Source organism: Nymphalis io, chromosome 16, assembly GCF_905147045.1.
Source record: "Nymphalis io chromosome 16, ilAglIoxx1.1, whole genome shotgun sequence".
NCBI classification, from domain to species: Eukaryota; Metazoa; Arthropoda; class Insecta; order Lepidoptera; family Nymphalidae; genus Nymphalis; species Nymphalis io.
This window is the reverse complement of record NC_065903.1, coordinates 4,686,008-4,706,431: the sequence shown is the minus strand read 5'-3', so window position 1 is coordinate 4,706,431 and position 20,424 is coordinate 4,686,008. Positions and strand designations below refer to the sequence as shown.

At 31.6% G+C, this 20,424-nt stretch overlaps 3 protein-coding genes across 4 annotated transcripts in view; 1 reads left to right on the top strand and 2 right to left on the bottom strand.

Moving 5' to 3' along the window:
* LOC126774416 (cysteine synthase-like) overlaps positions 1-4,851 on the bottom strand; it is a 157,632-nt gene extending 152,781 nt beyond the window's left edge. The window contains 1 exon segment of the mRNA XM_050495937.1: positions 4,839-4,851. The gene's annotated coding sequence lies outside the window, so the exon portion shown is untranslated.
* LOC126774398 (serine/threonine-protein kinase RIO1) lies at positions 59-6,085 on the bottom strand. Of its 2 annotated transcripts, XM_050495910.1 has the most exons (5): positions 6,010-6,085; positions 4,582-4,711; positions 3,230-4,375; positions 1,959-2,148; positions 59-989 (listed from the first exon to the last, which is right to left on the bottom strand). In XM_050495910.1, exons 2-5 carry the CDS (start codon positions 4,645-4,647, stop codon positions 832-834), a joined length of 1,560 nt encoding a protein of 519 aa, XP_050351867.1. In that variant the 5' UTR covers positions 4,648-4,711; positions 6,010-6,085; the 3' UTR covers positions 59-831. The 2 variants fall into 2 exon arrangements, with proteins under 2 accessions (XP_050351867.1, XP_050351865.1); XM_050495908.1 differs by lacking the exon at positions 4,582-4,711 and having other exon boundaries at positions 5,879-6,085.
* A 5,838-nt stretch (positions 6,086-11,923) lies between these two features.
* On the top strand, positions 11,924-16,108 carry LOC126774400 (cysteine sulfinic acid decarboxylase). The gene is made up of 4 exons (XM_050495912.1): positions 11,924-12,320; positions 12,898-13,191; positions 14,401-14,768; positions 15,320-16,108. The coding sequence occupies exons 1-4, from the start codon at positions 12,057-12,059 to the stop codon at positions 15,921-15,923; spliced, it is 1,530 nt and encodes a 509-aa protein (XP_050351869.1). The 5' UTR covers positions 11,924-12,056; the 3' UTR covers positions 15,924-16,108.
* The last annotated feature ends 4,316 nt before the right edge of the window (positions 16,109-20,424 follow it).

The following is a 20,424-nucleotide window of genomic DNA, read 5'->3' as shown; positions in this document are numbered from 1 at the left end:
TTTTTTTTTATATTCGATTATCAAAAAGGTTTTAATATAACAAATGAAACGTCTTAAATCAACTCAATTATTATTTATTGTACATTATAAGTATTCCTTTTTTTTAGCTAACTGACGTCGAGCTTCGCACACGCAAAAGTGACAATGTAATTTGTGGCATTATTTTAAATAATTATATATAAACATATATTATTATAGAGTACATATGTACATCTTGGTCCCAATTACAAAATGTGAAATGCAATTTTATTACAGAGGATATTCAAAATAAAAATGTTATTTATTTTGATAAGGGTTATGTTATTTCATTGATACTCTGTGACAAATACGATTTACCTAAAATTTTTAAACATAAAAACGATTACCGTGACTTTTATTTCTCTAATGGCTTCGAATTATGCTAACCTTTTATTTTGCCAAAGATTAGTAAAAAATATCCTACTTGATTTTGTCCTACTTGAAGTCTGTCTTGGTTTTTCCACTTTTCCATTATATATTCTACGCTAAATAGCAATATTTAGTATTGTTGTGTTCAGGTTTGACGGGTGATTGCCGAGCCAGTGTTCCTACAGGCACGAGGGGCATGACATCTTAGTTCCCAATGATGTCAATGTCAATGTCTATGATTATCACTTACTCGATACCTCATTTTCCAGTCTGCCTAGTTAATATGTGAAATAAATAAAAAAAAAGATTGAACATGGAGTTCATTGCTTGTGTCTAAAGGATGACTAAAAATAACCAATGCACACTAATAGTTGAGAAGACTCGACATCATTCATTGTTTTTGTTAAATTATGAGCTATTGTAATAATTTCTTGAATATTTCCGTTATTTCTTACAAGCACCTTTGTCTCTTTTCTTTTTAATATGTTTCTTCGTTTTAGTTTTTCTTTTTTCAGCCTTCTCTTCTTTAACGGCTTTCTTTCTTGCCTTCTTACTGTTCGGTGACTCGTCTCTTGGACGTGCGCTGTTTTTGAATTTCGTTTCTGAAATAACAACAAAGCAATTTTTAGAACAATATTTAATTACTAACATTTATTAATATTGTAAATTTAAAAAATTGACAAATGATATACATATCGAACCTGAATTATGGACTGGATTATAATTAAATTCAGTCTAGCAGTAAGTTATTCATTTAATACTTTATTGTACGACATATAAGCAGTAAAACTATTATTATGAAATAGATAGTGACATGCGACATTGACTAATATTATAAAGGTGTCTTCCTACTTTTGGATTGTGGAAAGATAATTGTTTATGGAATTGCAGAAAAATCCGCAGCAGCAGCTGTATATTCCATTTTATTTTGCATTTTGGAATGACAAAATGTGAGTTCATAAAGTAAGGCAAAAGGGAAAAATTCAGCTGCCTATATTTATTTATTTATTTATTAGATCACCAACAAAGTACACACAGATACATGATAGCACACAGTTCATAAAATAAAATATAAAAGAAGTGGTACCTCATCTACAGGTGATAACTGCATGAACAATAAGGCAACATGTACATTATAGCACAATAAAAACAATCAAGTTACAAAAAAAAAAAACGATGAATAAAAAATTAATAAATTAAAATAAAAATATACTTAGAATATGTGTAAATCTGCCAATAAATAAAGGAATGTAGGCATAAAGGGTTATAACTTTTTTGCCCTCCTTAAAATCCAGATTGGGTTTGCTTATATATCTATGAAATTTAAAGCATTCTTTAAGGTATAATATGTGCAACATATAACGCACACCACGTAGAAGAGAAAAGGCAAAAGTTTACAACTCATTGGTAATTAATTGAAACTTGATACTGAGACACATGATAAAAGGCCTGGTGGCCTATATGCCAGTCCTTCTACATATTATAAATAAATATGAAAAAAATCAACAGCATCAATACAATGTAGGCATTTCAATACCCATCATAAATAAAATTATAAACTAGTAACTTACTAGCATCATCGTCTTCATCATCATCTGAACTATATTCAGAACCAGTCCCAGACAATTCATCGTCTTGCAAAATGTCTGGTTTGTTCACAGTTCCAGTGAAATCTTCATTGAAGCCGGCTATTTTCTTGTATATTAGGTCGGCCGTGTCACCTTTCTTCGCTTTGGTAATATCTCTTTCATAATTGATTACCTATTGAATTGATTATTATTATTTTATAAACATTAATAATTAGAACAAGTTATAACTATTTATTATTTTTTATTTCTGTCGAAATTATGTAGTCTATTCCAATTATAGGACAAGTAAGGATAAATAGAGAACTTTTATCTTGATTTGATATTAAATTATTGGTTAAAATCTAGAATAATCTGTAATATTCATTAGGAAAGCCAGGATGGCCCAGTGGTAAAAACGCGAAATCTTAACCGATGATCATAGTGTCAAACCCGGGCAAGTACCACTGAATTATCATGTGCTTAATTTGTGATTATAATTCATGTCGTGCTTTACGGTGAAGGAAAACATCGTGAGGAAACCTGCATGTGTATTCCTTTCACTGAAGCATGGTGGATTAGGCTCCAAGCCTTCTCCTCAAAAAGAGGAGAGGAGGCCTTTAGCCCAGCAGTGGGACATTTACAGGCTGTCATGGATTCATTAGGAATGTGTGAAAAATTTACATTTCAGAATTAAAATTAAAGTGTGTATAACTAGATTATGTATTGTGGTATTACAAATAAATATATTATATTAAACAAGTGCTGTTTGTAACATATAATATACTCGAGTTATTATCATTATCATATCCGTAACAGCCTGTGAATGTCCCACTGCTGGGCTAAAGGCCTCCTCTCCTCTTTTTGAGGAGAAGGTATCATTATCATATGGATTGATAATGTAAATCCAGTCTATGTATATGTCCAGTATGTTAGTGTTTACTATTCCTATTGGAATATGGTATAGACTTTTATTTAAAGTCAGTTAAATTTGTTGGTGTATTTGTTTCCCTTACTATACATCCAAGTACATAACTCCAAAATGAATAATGATTCAAGTCTGCTCAATTAAAATTTATAAATGGTGGTTTTTTTAGTATATACAATGCAGAACCCCTCGGTACTTGTTTCTGAAATCAAATCAGTGGTAAATTTACATTTAATTCACCATTTCAACAACTGTAACATTGGCGATTTTAAAGAGTGAATAAAGAATTGTTTGATTTCATTTCTTAAAGTTATTTAAAACAAAAAACGAATATTGTAATATTCCTTACCTCTGTTAATCTTTTTGGAATATAAACATTCTTAAAGGCCTCTTCTTCGATTTGCTCTTGAGCCGTCATTTCTTCAAAATCTCTTGATGCTACTTTCTCAGAGAGTTTTTCTAGACATTCCTCTAAATTACTTTCATTAATAGATGCATCTGTTATAAAATCAAACAATTCCTTCACAGTCAATGTAGCAACACCCTTTTTCCTAAAGAAATCAGAAATATTAGTGCAATCTTTTCTCAAAAATTCAAACGCATGGGGATGATCGTGTTCCACTGACTGTGACACGTCTATTACAACAACATTTCCATTATGGTATAGTAAATTGAATTCTGATAAGTCTGCGTGAACCAATTTACAAATATTGAACATTTTCCACATCATTGTAATGCATTCCCGGTACAAAGATCGGGCGGTTGACTGTGTAATTTCTACATCCTTCAATTTAGGTGACGGCCAGCCATTTTCACCCATGAATGTCATGACTAATACATGACTTCTTAAAATTATTGGTTCTGGAACATTTAATTTTGCATTATATAACCTAACAAGATTCCTCATTTCCTTTTCTGCCCATGTTTTAACCATTTTACGAGGATTCGACCTACAATAACCATTTCTGAAACGGTATTCTCCCGATACATACTTATCTCTATCTTTAAACACTAGTATAGATGTTTTAAAAATTTTAACAGCAAAATCTCTTCCATCTTTCGAAGTTGCATGGTAGACGTTAGCCTCCTTGCCTGTAGAAATACATCCATTAATTTCATTAATAATTCCTCTATTTAAGAGCTTAAATAGAATCATTTTTGTCCGAGGATCCATAACCTGTTCCGCAGTGGCTCTGTCATGTTTATCTCTTATTCTAACTCTATCATTATCATATTTTCGATCATTAAGTTCCATGAATTTTTGAGAGCGTTCATTCAATGGTTCATATTTATCTACATTTATTTTGTTGACATATTTTTTGAAAAGTTTTTCACTGGGCTGGTACGATATAACTTTTGTACTAGGATTCTGTTGGTTAAAATGATCGCTCTTTTTCGTCACATTTGTTTCTTCATCTGAATCATAGAAATAATCATCAGAGTCCAGTTCATCATCTCCACTACTTATTTGCTTAATTTGTGGCTCCTCTGCAAACTATAAGAAAACAATTCATTTAAATTTATAAATACGTGTTATTTTTATAACGACAGTTAAATCAGTCTGTAAGAACATAAGAAACAAAAATACATTTCAAAACTACTAAATCAAAAAATTATATTTATTATGGTGGGGATAAATGTCTATAAAATAAATATATTTATTTTTTTCAAATAAAGCTATAATTACTTAAATATACATACCCGTACTGATTTAACAGTCTTTGATATAATATCTTCTTCATAATCACTGAATTGACCGTCAGACATTTTGTAAAGAAACGTAAGAATGGTACATTAAACTATATATTATTTATTTTAATATTATATGAAACTTTTCGATAAATATTGACAAAGAAATTGATTATATTATTTATCATGAAATAGGTTAATACAAACATGAAAAAATCTTAAATTATATTTACGCCGAACGAATTGAGAGTTTAATAAATACACTATACACTTATTGTATTAATTTTTATATCTGTCTTAACTCTTAATATTTGATTGAACGGAATAAACTCAAAAAATACCGAACGGAGTGATTCATGATAATGTAATTTATTAATTTTATTTTGTAACATGGCTGAAATGTGACGGTGATTGTTAATGAAAAAAATTATGCCGACTAAGATATTTATTGGCGTAAGCCGTGTAAACCAATGTAGCTATATGTTCCTACCTACCTATTATGATATTTAAACGTTTTATGTAGACACTAATTTTATTCCTGCAAAGCCGGGACTATTGTATTAAAATTGGAATTTTTCAAAAACTATTCACAGATAATTTAATAAAAACAACATCTAGATTCTAGAATGACCTTGACATTCAATTTGTTAAATGAAAGAGTTGAGTAATAAATTAATATTCACAATTTAAAGGGGAAGCATAATTGAGGAATCAACCAATTCCATGTCAATAGGAAAAGTGAGCAATGATTTGTATTAATTTCATATACCTACAATCCTTATTTAAGAAAATATATGGAAGAGATATTTATTAAAATTCAAAAACATTAGCAAGTGAAATAATATACTTTTAATACAAATTTATCTGTCATTTCTAGATAAATAAATTATGTTAATGGCATACCATTATTATCAATAAAAAGTTTAAAATAATTTTATATACGTCCCTGTAAATTAAGTTACCTGAGCAAAAGCTTATAAAAATAAAGCTTTGTTTAAATACAAAAAAATAATCAATAAAAAATGTGCAGTCAAAATATAATAATTCTCAGAATACGTCATTTGACCTTTATATCACAGTTATAAAAATAAAAACTTTTTGATTATCGATATTATAGACAACTAGTTATACCTAATATTGATAGTAGTAGGTAAATAATTTAACAAATAAAATTTTAACATAAGAAACAAAAATACATTTCAAAACTACTAAATCAAAAAATTATATTTATTATGGTGGGGATAAATGTCTATAAAATAAATATATTTATTTTTTTCAAATAAAGCTATAATTACTTAAATATACATACCCGTACTGATTTAACAGTCTTTGATATAATATCTTCTTCATAATCACTGAATTGACCGTCAGACATTTTGTAAAGAAACGTAAGAATGGTACATTAAACTATATATTATTTATTTTAATATTATATGAAACTTTTCGATAAATAGCTTTTTGGTTCATGCAATGATTTCAAAATAATATCATAACTTTCGATAACCACATGGCTGTGTGGCTGACGGCTTTGGTTTGTTGACAACGTAATATTTGACATTGACAGCTGAAAAAAAATTGGATTCTTGCGGGTTAAGATTTAAACTATGATAATTAAAGTACATAATAATATATACAAATTCACAATAACTCATATACATTCAACGTCTTGGATGGCTTTAAGGTAGTTCTTTCTAGTGAATATTTTAAATTCTTGTATTTGAAAATAACAAATGAACTCAAGTTGTTTGGATGTTCAATGAATAAACAATATTTATTTAAGGATTCTGATAAATATTGACAAAGAAATTGATTATATTATTTATCATGAAATAGGTTAATACAAACATGAAAAAATCTTAAATTATATTTACGCCGAACGAATTGAGAGTTTAATAAATACACTATACACTTATTGTATTAATTTTTATATCTGTCTTAACTCTTAATATTTGATTGAACGGAATAAACTCAAAAAATACCGAACGGAGTGATTCATGATAATGTAATTTATTAATTTTATTTTGTAACATGGCTGAAATGTGACGGTGATTGTTAATGAAAAAAATTATGCCGACTAAGATATTTATTGGCGTAAGCCGTGTAAACCAATGTAGCTATATGTTCCTACCTACCTATTATGATATTTAAACGTTTTATGTAGACACTAATTTTATTCCTGCAAAGCCGGGACTATTGTATTAAAATTGGAATTTTTCAAAAACTATTCACAGATAATTTAATAAAAACAACATCTAGATTCTAGAATGACCTTGACATTCAATTTGTTAAATGAAAGAGTTGAGTAATAAATTAATATTCACAATTTAAAGGGGAAGCATAATTGAGGAATCAACCAATTCCATGTCAATAGGAAAAGTGAGCAATGATTTGTATTAATTTCATATACCTACAATCCTTATTTAAGAAAATATATGGAAGAGATATTTATTAAAATTCAAAAACATTAGCAAGTGAAATAATATACTTTTAATACAAATTTATCTGTCATTTCTAGATAAATAAATTATGTTAATGGCATACCATTATTATCAATAAAAAGTTTAAAATAATTTTATATACGTCCCTGTAAATTAAGTTACCTGAGCAAAAGCTTATAAAAATAAAGCTTTGTTTAAATACAAAAAAATAATCAATAAAAAATGTGCAGTCAAAATATAATAATTCTCAGAATACGTCATTTGACCTTTATATCACAGTTATAAAAATAAAAACTTTTTGATTATCGATATTATAGACAACTAGTTATACCTAATATTGATAGTAGTAGGTAAATAATTTAACAAATAAAATTTTAACTAAGACTGTCTTATTTGAGGTCTTTGAATGTTTGAATAAAAATACAATTAAGGTTATATGCAGTATTTTATGTGGGTACTTTATATGTAGCTACTCCGTGCGATTTCAGTCGCGTTAAAAGAAAGAAAATGGATTTACTACGTTTCTACAAGCTTTACAAATTAGTACAAATTAGTAATATTGGCTGCCTGAAATAACTATAATTAAATAAAAACTCTAAAAAGTAAAAATTCAAATGTGTTTGTTGGCCTTTAAAGTTTAATATTATGTAGTTACTAGTAATTAGTAATTTTATTAGGCTTTGCGCAAGCCCGTCTGGGTAAATACATTACATTAATTTTTTTACGTTATAGGTTCAGGAGGACAATAAATGAATGAAATATGTTTTTTATTTCAATTTTAGGTAACATTATGCTGGTTAAAAGATAAATTAAAATATAAATACGGACACAAAAATCGCACATAAACAGCTTTTTGTCCTTGCGCGAAACATAATAACTAATTTTAATGAATACTTATAACCCTATTATCGGTATTATAAAACGGTATATTAACATTTTTATCGGTTTTAAAACATAAATATGTAATTGTTTTGATTATTCTTTGGGCTCTGGGAGCTCTTTGTAGCCCATATGTTCTATATTGCGTATCATTCCACATTTTCCTGTAATTAGGATTTGTTACAATGAATCATTTAGTTTATATTGAATGGGTTTTTTATAAAGAACCTTTGTGGAAATAACCTGATACGATTCGTAATGTGTATTGAGTTATTATATTAAAAAACTAGTTGTTGCATGACGTAGATAGACGAAGGCGAAAGAAGAATTATGATAAGATGTTATAGAAATAAAATGTATTTATTTATATGCATAAAAAAATACTCAGATTTTTTTAAAAGAAAAACATAATTATTTATTTGATACACATTTATACTTATTAATTTAATACAAAAATTCTGACTTGTAAAAAAAAATGTTAACTGCAATAGTATCAAAAATATTGTAAATATAATTTGTAAATATAGTAAGTTTGATATACTTGTTTATTATTGTTTCTTTTTTAATTTATTATATCCTTTTTATGTTTACAAGCCGAGATGGCCCTGTGGTAAGAACGCGTGAATCTTAAGCGATGATCGTGGGTTCAAACCCGGGCAAGCACCACTGAATTTTCATGTGCTTAATTTGTGATTATAATTCATCTCGTGCTTTACGGTGAAGGAAAACATCGTGAGGAAACCTGCATGTGTCTAATTTCACTGAAGTTCTGCCATATGTGAATTCTACCAACCCGCATTGGAGCAGCGTGGTGGAATAAGCTCCAAACCTTCTCCTCAAAAAGAGGAGAGGAGGCCTTTAGCCCAGCAGTGGGACATTCACAGGCTGTTACGGATATGTTTACCGTATTTTAGGCGTTTTAATTACATGCGACATTTCATATTGTAAACATCGAAACAATGTAAATATTTTTTTGTATTTTAAGTAATTGCAAGTATTAGGCATAAAGCCTATGGATACCGATATTATAATTTAATATACATTTTCTGTATATTAATAGTGTGAAATGAAAATTTCCCATTTTTTGTGTCAAGAAGTTTTCAGTAGCAGTAAGGTACTGCCATGTTATACTAACTGTATTTGTATACAGAATAATGTGCATTTTAACTATACACTAAATCTTTTATGAGGAACTCATGAGAATCACTCTAACCATTGATGAAAACCGGATAAAAATCCGTTGGGTAGTTTTTGAGTTTATAGCGTTATGACGGAGAGACGTAGAGACATGGAGCATTTTATTTATTTTTTTTTTTTTATAGAATAGGAAGGTGGACGAGCATATGGGCCACCTGATGGTAAGTGGTCACCAAACGCTCTTAGACATTGGCATTGTAAGAAATGTCAACCATCGCTTATAGCCAATGCGCCACCAACCTTGGGAACTAAGATTTTATGTCCCTTGTGCCTGTAATTACACTGGCTCACTCACCCTTCAAACCGGAACACAACAATATCAAGTATTGCTGTTTTGCGGTAGAATATCTGATGAGTGGGTGGTACCTACCCAGACGAGCTTGCACAAAGCCCTACCACCAGTAACACTGGCTCACTCACCCTTCAAACCGGAACACAACAATATCAAGTATTGCTGTTTTGCGGTAGAATATCTGATGAGTGGGTGGTACCTACCCAGACGAGCTTGCACAAAGCCCTACCACCAGTATTTATAATATGTATTTTATAATATGTAGTGAGTAATTAGTATTGTATTAAGTCAGGTTAATATCAAAACACGCATAAATGTGAAAATAAAACATTTAACATATTATAAGCAAATTAAATTTGTTATAGAATATATAAATAATAATATTAAGAATATACGAGATGTTTCTTTTTTACATACTCAAAATATGTGTTTATTTAATTAAGCTAATTAATTTATATATATATATATATATATATATATATATATATATAAATATATAGAATAAATAAATATATATATATATATATATATATATATATATATATATATATATTTTAATTTTTTATAAATTATATTAATTATATATATAATTTATTTGCATCGAATTTTGGGTTATGGTCGTTCTCAGTTGATTAATCATGTACAAAGGTCAGTTTTGGCGTTTAGTGCAACTAATTGTAATTAAAAAAGTAGATTTCAAGGCATGCTTATGTAACTGGCTTTTATGTAATAGAAAGCTGCCCTTATAATGATTAAATGTTCCGGGTCCACGTGTTATAATGTATTGTGTTCTTTGACAAGTATTTATTATCAAATTGTATTTTGTTATTATAAAAAGTAAGTTAATTTTTATCGTATAATGTTGCCATATTAAATGACTTAAAAAAAGTAGGAGGTTCTCAATTTGGTATTTTTTTATGTTATCAACCGATTTTAATTCAAAGAAATAATACTCGAAAGGGTGAAAAAATAGGGGTAAATTTATTCATGGGCTCGAATGTGATTTGAAATTGGTTTTGTTTTTTAGATAATTATTTAAGTAAATGTAATTTTTAATTATTCCTTTACTCTATATTTCAATCATAGATCAGGATACGATATCGGACACACAACCATCGTCCTAAGTGCTTTTCGAAGTACGGGATTGTAACATTTTTTATCGTCTTTATTGCACACAATTTACACACAATATATAAAAGAAGAACAGGTTGATTAAAAAGTATGCAAAGGCGGCCTTATGACTTACATTAATATATCCTAGGCAAACCTATTAAAGATTAAGGCAGGAACAATAATCAGGCATAGTGTGCAATCAACCAAAAAAAAATAGGTATAAAATAACTAGAAATTTAAAAAATATATGTAATATACTTACATACTTTATCTTATGTACATATATATGGACATACACAAAAACATATTACGATCTTGGGATATATCACATCTATGTTATCAAAATATGAAGCGAATACATATGTTCTGCATGCGTTCTAGATTACTCAGTAGTTCCTCAGAAAGATCTAAGTAGATACAGTTGGCAAAGACCAATAGGGGCAAGAGTTGGCTGAGGCTATTTTGGTTGCATATGGCAAAAACTTTAGCCAGCGTCTAAGAGAGCCAATGGAGGCACACATTTTTCGACTCACCTTTGCTCCTTGAGTAACCCAAGAGAGCGAATTATCTATTATTAGCCTTAAATTTTTAACTGTTGGGAGTAGAAATGCATCACTATTGAGAAAGATAGGAAATACATAGGATTGATTGATTTTGCTGATTGAACGCTACCGTACTCCAGAGTGCAGAAAACAAGAGGATAACATATTGTTACCTACCATTGCCTGTCACATAGTCCACGGTACTAGGTGATAAATTAAGCACATGCAACATTGCTGAAAGTAAAACATACATAGCATAACATTATAGATTCAATAACTCCAAACTGTGATAAAACTTCTTTGGCCTTGTTAATAGTCCTACTTAAAAATAAATTACATAAATACGTCGCAACGAATATTTTTATATAAACTGTTATGTATAAAAACACGCCTACTTTTGATCATCATCGTTATCGTTATCCCTTTGTCGTTCACGGCTGGACATAGGCCTCTCCAAAAGCACGCCACTGAGCTCAATCTTTAGCTCTCAATCTCCATTTTGGCAAGGCAGGTGCTAAGTAGCTTATGTCTTATTTTAATTTTTTTTTAAAACTGTCAAGTTGTTTTCGCATGATTGAGTAACCTAAGTAACGTACGTAAGTAAGACATACAAATTTCACATTTATAACTTAAGTATGATTATGAAGCGAGAAAAGACGATCTCAACACAGATTTATATTTGGAACAGATTGTCAGATAAAATAAATATTACGGTGAATCTGCAAGGACTTCATGACCGTTAATTAAATAATTTTATGTAATGCCTTTCAATCTCACCCTATTCTGAATGTGCAATATAAATTGTTTGATTTGCTTATAATTTAAACTAACAATAAAAGCATAACCTTACAAAGTGAATTGACGCTGACGTGAAGTATTTAAGAAGGCTACGCGCTGAGCGACGGACCAAAATTGCATTACTAATGGCAGCGGCCGCCCGCAATAGCCATATAGATATAAAGTATAAAAGTTTATTATAATTCAATGGTAAAGTTTATAAGATTGCACTTAAAATAAATTTAAAAAATGCCTGCCGATTCAAATATTATTGTAACGGGTGATGAGAGAAAAAATACAATTCTATTTCAAAGTCTCCCAGAGAGATCGAAACATGAAGATTTTTTGAGAAGGGCGGTAGATCTGTTAGTAGAGAGAGTGGTTTTTGGCAGATCTTCTCGAAGTTCTAAAGTTGTAGAGTGGGCAGCTCCTGAGGATATCAAAAAGGCCATAGATTTGAAGCCTCGGGATGGACCTGCGACTCATGACGAACTCCTGGCTTTCATGGCTGATGTAAGTATTAGAAGGTATATTTACCTGCATATTCTTACATTTTGTTTTAAATCTAATGACGTTCAGTTTGAGGTAAATCCTAAAAATGAATATTTATGGACATGAAATGAACTATGGGTTTGTTTTTATAATTACTTTTCTAGATATGACATAAGATGTTTCTTAGAATGTATAATTTTTATCATCAAGTCAAGTTCATTTTCAAGTAATTTTTTTATCGATCTTATCGTTAGAGGATAAGGCCGATTATAATTTTAGGGTAGGTTTTAAGAATAAGCTGTTTATTGTTTGAAAAGTGTTTTGGCTGTTGATAGTGTGGTGATATATTTTTCTTTATTTTCTAAGAGATAAGGGCCAAACCACTAAGGGCACTATCAAATCTTAAGACATACAGAATTTAGACTTTAAAGACTTACTTTAAACTACCTTACTTACTTAATTATCTACAAATTAAAATTTTCAATACTGAAAAATATAACTTACACTCAAGGAATTACAATTTCTACACTAGACAAATGTATTTATATATAACAATTATTTATATGTTAAACAGTATAAATGCTAATGATTTTTTCAGGTCGCCCGATATTCCGTTAATACAGCACACCCATACTTCGTCAACCAACTTTTCTCATCCGTTGATCCTTACGGTCTTGTCGGTCAGTGGTTGACAGATGCTCTCAATCCTAGCGTATACACTTTCGAAGTTGCTCCAGTTTTTACTTTGATGGAAGAAGAAGTTCTGCGAGAGATGAGGGAGATTGTTGGATGGTCAGATGGAGAAGGTGATGGAATCTTTTGTCCTGGAGGTTCCATAGCTAATGGGTATGCTATAAGCTGTGCACGATACCACTTCTACCCAGAAACTAAGGTTAGCATTTATTTTATTTTATAAAGTTTGTTTAGCTATTCATACCGGTAATTATTAAGTATGAAATAAGAATGTATGCAGAATGTACATATTCCGAATTAAAAAAAAACAACAACAAATTAAGTATATTAAAGTAATATTGCATTATCATTGGTTATTAATACGTGCGCAAATTTACAAATTACTCGGAAACCCGGAAGTGGCTTGGAAATGATTTGCAATGTCCATTAAATTCATAAAATATAAATCGTATAATACAACATCCGGTGTTGTAGAGATATTAGCAGCGAGGAATTGATCCAGCCTGTTAAATAATGTCATTCTCAACATTTTTATTATTTGCAAATTTTAAATAATAACACAATAAGTACATCTAGAAAACACGTGATAAATTAGAAAAATATGAATTATTATGAAGTTTTATACATAATTGTACGTATATTACCTTAATAATACGATTATTCTATCGAGATACAATCATAACTTAAAAATGTGCAACAAGCAATCACTGTTGTCCTTCGCAACAGTTCATTATGGTCCGTTGCGTTTTTTATTCATTTAATAAACTTATTTAGCTATAAAGTACGTTTTTGTCTTAGACGCAACGATTGTTTTGAAGGAAGCATTCGGAGATCACCTTAACCTCGATTTCTGGTTGTTATTAGTTTATCGCATGCCATGTAGACCTTGGTTTGAATATGTCATTAAATTAAAAAAAAAGTTATAAATTTATTAAATACTTACAATTATAGTTGTGAAATATTAGTTTAATTATTTTTATTAAAGCCGTGATGGCGTAGTGGTGAAACGATTGGAACATTTCAGTTTCAAACCAGGCAAGCACTACTGATTTATCATGTGCGTAATAATTTTAGTGGGACATTTATTTATTCATATTTAATTGAAATATTAGTAATTAAATATGTAGTCATACTATTAATTTAAATTAATGATTAACTATTAACATAGGTTAAGGAAATAATCGTATAATAATATGTGCATTAAAATCCTCAACAAGTTTATACCTTTGTTGCTATTTCATAAAAAAAATAATATACAGCTGTTTGTGGAATTAAAATAAGCGTCTTCCTTCTACAGATAAAACATTTTTATGTTAATAAAAGCAATCACATAAAATAAGCTTATGATATGTGTATAGATTTTCCTTTTTTTATTGATATAAATAAATATAAATAAAAATGGTTTCAGAGTAAAGGTGTTTACGCAGTTCCGAATTTAGTAATCTTCACGTCTGAGCTTGCTCATTATTCAACGAGAAAAATGGCCGCTTTTATGGGGATTGGTAACGACAACTGTATCGCGATAAAGGCCGATGAATTGGGTAAAATGGACGTGGAAGACCTGGAGAAGAAAATCAACGAAACAATCGAAGGCGGTTCTACGCCTTTTATGGTTACTGTAACATCGGGTACAACGGTATTTGGAGCCTTTGATCCCATAGCGCCTGTTGCTAATTTGTGTAAGAAGTACAACCTCTGGTTACACGTAGACGCAGCTTGGGGAGGCGGTGCTCTAATGTCGAAAACACATAGGCATCTTTTAAATGGTATTGAATTGTAAGTATTTCTTATCAATTTAATTAATTACATTGTTTGCATTAAATTTACATATTTAATTATTTTAAATATGTTTGCTAACAGTTGTTATAACTATACTAATCGATACTTACTAATTTTATAAATGCGAAAGTATCTCCGTTTTTCTGTCTGTCTCTTATCCGTGAAAGCTCACGGCTAAATCACTGAACCGATTTTGATGAAATTTGATATGAAACAAACTTAAACCGCAAGGAAAGCTTTTTGAGTCGGAATTTAATGTAATTAATTATTATTGAATAACAGCACAACTAAGTTAAATCGTGAGGTGTCATAAGTTAATTACAACAGTAATACATATAATAATTGCATATTAATTATATATTGATCCAAAATCAATCCAACAATAATAGATAAAAATGAAAATTTTCACTTAAATTGAACAAAAAAAAAACCTGTATTGAAGTATCGTGGCAGAATGAACTCCATACCTTCTCCTCAAGAGAGGAGACCTTAGGTCATTTACAGACTTGCATTTTTTTGTTAATTTAAATGTTTTTTTTTTATATAAGGGCGGATTCTGTAACATGGAATCCACACAAACTGTTGGCTGCACCACAACAATGCTCAACCTTCCTGACAAGACATAAACGTGTCCTCGAAGAAGGACACTCATCGAATGCAAAGTATCTCTTTCAGAAGGATAAATTTTATGATACATCGTATGACACTGGCGACAAACACATTCAATGCGGTCGAAGAGCTGACGTCTTGAAATTCTGGTTCATGTGGAAGGCGAAAGGTACCGAAGGCTTTGAGAAACATATCGACAAACTCTTCGACAATGCGAGCTTCTTCCTTGAACACATTAAGCACAGAGAAGGTTTTCAGCTCGTTCTCGAAAAGCCAGAGTGTACCAATATCATGTTTTGGTACGTTCCTAAGTGTCTTCGAGGTTGTGAAAACGAACCGACCTACAACGAAAGGCTACATAAGGTCGCACCGAAAATAAAAGAACGAATGATAAAAGAAGGCAGCATGATGGTCACGTATCAACCGCAAGGCAATCTCGTCAATTTTTTCCGCATTGTATTTCAAAACTCTGCACTTGATCACAAGGATATGGTTTACTTCGCTAACGAGTTCGAGCGCCTGGGATCGGATATAGTTGTTTAGATTACTTAGATAGAAGCAATGCTTGAATAATCTTGTATTATCCAACATTTAATTTTATTACATCATTTATCATCTGTGATTTTTATTTATAAAAGGTTTTTTTTTAATCTGTAAAAATAAAATAACGATATTAAACATTATGTCAATTAGATTATAATATGTTAATAAATGTATTTATTATGAAATATGACTGTTATATTAACATATAGTGTACATCAATCTACATGCAATATATAGGATTACATCGTAGGTTCGTAATCTGCGATTTTTAATGTGTGCAATATAATTCAAATCAAATTAATATATATTTTAAATTTAAAGAATTATTCTTATTAATTCTTTTACTAGAGAATTTGTGTTTTTAGATTCAGAAGTAAAATGAAAGATAATTGACGGCAGAATAATTGTCATATATATATTATGTTGTTAGCACTAGTAATTGTGCCGCGTAATTAAAACATCTATATTCAGAAAACCGTTAAACTTAATAAAAGCGAATGACCAACAAGTTATTTTACTAAGTAGGTTAAAAGCGAGCTGTTATATCTAGAAGTATAATTTTAATGTAATTATATATAATACGATGTAATTGCCATTGCATTACATTTAATAATGACCATTAAATAAAGGTAATTGTTTGGAATATTCAGGTAAAATAATAAATACGATTTTAATTCGGTTGAGACATGTAATTAACGAGAATAATATGACATAACAAAAGAAGAAAACAAAAAAGTAACAAAAGAATTTGATAATTATATTTTTTTCTTAATGTCTGCAGTGATTGAAGTTAATTATTTAATTAATTATTTCTACATATTTTTTCCAATTAATATGATTTCAATAAAACCTAGCTTTTATATTTGAATTTTCGTTAATTTTAGTGGAATATAATTAATACTTTAAATTATACCGGAAGATGTTGCAATACATATATACATATACTGGCTTTCCCTCTCGGCGTAACACGGGTATAATAAGGGTTTCGTAAAACGTTTATATTGAAGGTCAAATATATAAAGAATAAATCTTTTTTTTTTTTTTCCTACTTCGGTGGCAAAATTTCATCGGATTAATGGTAAGCCATATAAGAAATGAGAAAAAATAAGAAATTATAAGAAATGTGTAGAGGAAAAACATTTTAGGATGCTTGTCAGCCAGGGTTAGTTAAGCATCGACTGAGGGTCAGAACAGCGCCGGGTCCGAACGGGGTTCCAGGGCGTGTTCTGCGTGACGCCCTGGAATATCTAGGAGGGAGGCTTCGGGAACTGTTCGACGAGTGTCTTTCTAGTGGGCAGTTTCCGAAGCTGTGGAAGGAAGGAAAGTTGGTCCTGTTGCCGAAACAGGGGCGCCCACTAAGCTCTTCCTCGGCATACAGGCCAATTGTGCTGCTGAATGAGACGGGCAAACTCTTCGAGAAGGTTATCGCTGCCCGTCTTGTTCAGCACCTCGAGGAGGTGGGACCGGGTCTTTCAGAGGCTCAGTTCGGGTTCAGGGCGGGTCGATCAACTATCGACGCCCTGAACACCCTGAAGACCCGGACCATGGAGGCGGTGGCCCGTGGGGACGTGGTCCTGGCGGTATCGCTGGACGTGGCGAACGCCTTCAATAGTCTTCCTTTCGGGACAATAAGGGAGGCGCTTCGATATCACGGGGTGCCTTCCTATCTTAGAAGGCTGTTGGGGGCATACCTCCAGGATCGGGTGGTCTTCTGGGAGGGGGGCGATGGGCGACTTGTTCGGCGTCGAGTAGGCTGCGGTGTTCCACAGGGGTCGGTTCTCGGTCCAATCCTGTGGAACGTTGGCTTTGACTGGCTCCTGCGGGCACCCGTCCTTCCCGGGATGGGGGTGCTGTGCTACGCGGATGACACCCTCATCACGGCGACGGGACGTACTTTTCAGGAGGCAGCCCGCCTGGCTGAGGTCGGAGTGTCACTCACGATGGATCGAATCAGGATGCTGGGCTTGAGGGTCTCTGTAACAAATACGGAGGCCCTCCTATTCCACGGTCCACGTCGAGGTCCCCCTCGAGGAGCGTCTATCACCGTCCAGGGAACGGTGATTAAGGTGCAGGCCTAGATGAGGTATCTGGGCCTGATTCTGGATGGAAGATGGAGCTTCGGGCATTCGAGCATTTTGTCCAACTCAGCCTGAAGCTCATCAACGCCGCTGCCGCCTTGGGCCGCCTTCTACCCAATGTAGGAGGGCCAGAAACACTTTGCCAGCGATTATACGCTGGTGTGGTGCGCTCCATGGCGCTGTACACTTAGAATCCCCTTAGAATCTGGAGGCCTGCAGAGGCGGGCCTACCGTCGGGATGTCACGGTAGTATGCGCAAGCGATCCCATGGCGTCCCCCGAAAAGACGGTGTGGGTATCGCTGGTTTTTTGGTGGGTATTCCGGCGCCTTCAGTGGTGGCGAGCCCCACATACTCCTCCATTTCAAGTGCGGGAAACGAGTAAATGCGTTTTTCCAGAGGAAAAAAAGGGTTAGTTAAGCAAATGAAATTAACATGTGATTTTTTTTTTAAATTTCGAAACGATATTTCCTTTTAGTCTCAGTTCAAGCAATACTTCGTTACAATGACTGATCTTATTACATGTACACTTTATGAACAGTAATTTGCCACAAGTGTATTGACGTCATTATTTATCAGTTATGACGTACAATTGATCAGTCTCAGTTGATTTATGAATTTTGATGAAATTTCATCGACGGTTATTAAATTCAAGCTGGTCAACATAATTTTGAATAGGTATTATCTATCTGATGCAATTTCTAATTCATTCTAACTAATATTTTAAACACGAAATCGACTTTGTTTGTTACGCTTTTATGTCTTAACTACTCTAGCGATCATCACGCACGCACGTTATCTGGGGCTCAAAAAAGGACCTAACGGGCCTAAGCCCCCTTCAGACGCAAAGCCGCGGACGGAAGCTACTAACAAAATATGTTAATATGAATTCACTTGCTTAAAATCCTTTATACAAATAATTGCGGAAAATGTTTTGTTAAAATGTCTGCAATAAGAGATTATGTATCATTGTTTGTATAAAAACCGTACTCGATTGGGTTTTTCAGTTACGGCAATTTGGTTTTTTGTCCAGTCTTTTTATTTGTATAATAAAATCTAGACTTTGATGTTCTCCTCGTTGTGTTTCCTACCTATGCAACTCACAATTAACAAACCATGACTTGCCTTTTACTTCGAAAACAAATTGTTTCAAGGATTTTATCACTGTCTCGAAAAGTGCTGACCGTTAACAAAAATATTATATATCTAACTGGCAGTCATCACCTGCAGACAGTTTAAAAGAAATAAAAAACATTTTTGGCGGAGAAGTTGTTCTATTTTTAAAAACATTTATGTCAATATTTATATGTTTTTTATTTATCATAAATAATTACATTGTTCTTACATTAGAACATATGAATGATAATTGAGTTAAAATTCAGATCAAGAGTCATATCACTGATTTTTAATGTGCTTAATTTGTGTTTGTAATCAGTGGCGTATTTAATCTATGGCCAAGGCACATGCCAACAGCGGCAGCAGGTCTTGTAAAGACAGCCTTTCATATTTAGCCATTTTTTGCTACTGTTTTTTTTATTTTCTAAATGAATCGGTGATGAAGGAAAACATGGTGAGCAAACCTGTATGTGTCGGTAGCTTGCCGCGGTTGCAGCAATGGGACATTTACAGGCTATTATATACTTTTATAATTTGTAGTATGGGTAAAATTGAAATCGAAATAATACGTTTATAGCTATCATAAAAACAAAACATAAAAACATCATAATAAAGTTAATTTTAAGTAAAGATATCTAAATGAGTCTAGTGTATGAATAATTATTAAACTCTAAGGCTATTAAAATAATAATCTCTGGGCGTATACATACGTAGGGAAGTAGGAATTACAATATAAATATATTAAACTTTTTATTTCTCATTCGCACACACTTACCCAAATCAATTCACATTAATTTTTATTTTAAAAAAAACATTTGTACAATTATAAAGCAAGATTACATATACAGATTTTTTACAACAATTCATGTTGTTGTCATAATGAAGAATGTATATAGTAGTAGATAACAGCACATTAGTCGATTTAGATTACCTAATATACAAATATTAGTCATAATATTTTCTATAATAATTAATTAATTCAGATCACTTTAAAAGCCAGCGAAATTTTAGATTTTTCCGCACGTCTTTAACACGACCCTCTCGATGCCCGATCGGATCTACATCGACCGGCAATGTTCTATTTAATTATCTTTTTCGTGTTGCACATATGTATTTTACAAATTAGTCCGAAGCATATGGTATATCTTCAAACTAATATATAATAATTAATTAAGCGCTGTCAATTTTTTTTGGTATGAAAATGTTGTCAGCGCGAAAAGCTTTTTATAATTAAAAAAATGAAACGAAAATACCCAAAAGACATCCCTAGATTTAGTATATATTTAATTATTTATCCAATTTTCATCTC

Excerpts from the sequence above, each read along its gene's own strand:
- LOC126774400 (XM_050495912.1), top strand. The coding sequence starts at position 12,057 with ATGCCTGCCGATTCAAATATTATTGTAACGGGTGATGAGAGAAAAAAT. Across the intron at positions 12,321-12,897 it reads TCCTGGCTTTCATGGCTGAT|GTCGCCCGATATTCCGTTAA; the intron begins GTAAGTATTAGA and ends TGATTTTTTCAG. Across the intron at positions 13,192-14,400 it reads ACTTCTACCCAGAAACTAAG|AGTAAAGGTGTTTACGCAGT; the intron begins GTTAGCATTTAT and ends AAATGGTTTCAG.
- LOC126774398 (XM_050495908.1), bottom strand. The coding sequence starts at position 5,944 with ATGTCTGACGGTCAATTCAGTGATTATGAAGAAGATATTATATCAAAG. Across the intron at positions 4,376-5,878 it reads AGACTGTTAAATCAGTACGG|TTTGCAGAGGAGCCACAAAT; the intron begins GTATGTATATTT and ends GTTTTCTTATAG. Across the intron at positions 990-1,958 it reads TGATGAAGACGATGATGCTA|AAACGAAATTCAAAAACAGC; the intron begins GTAAGTTACTAG and ends TTGTTATTTCAG.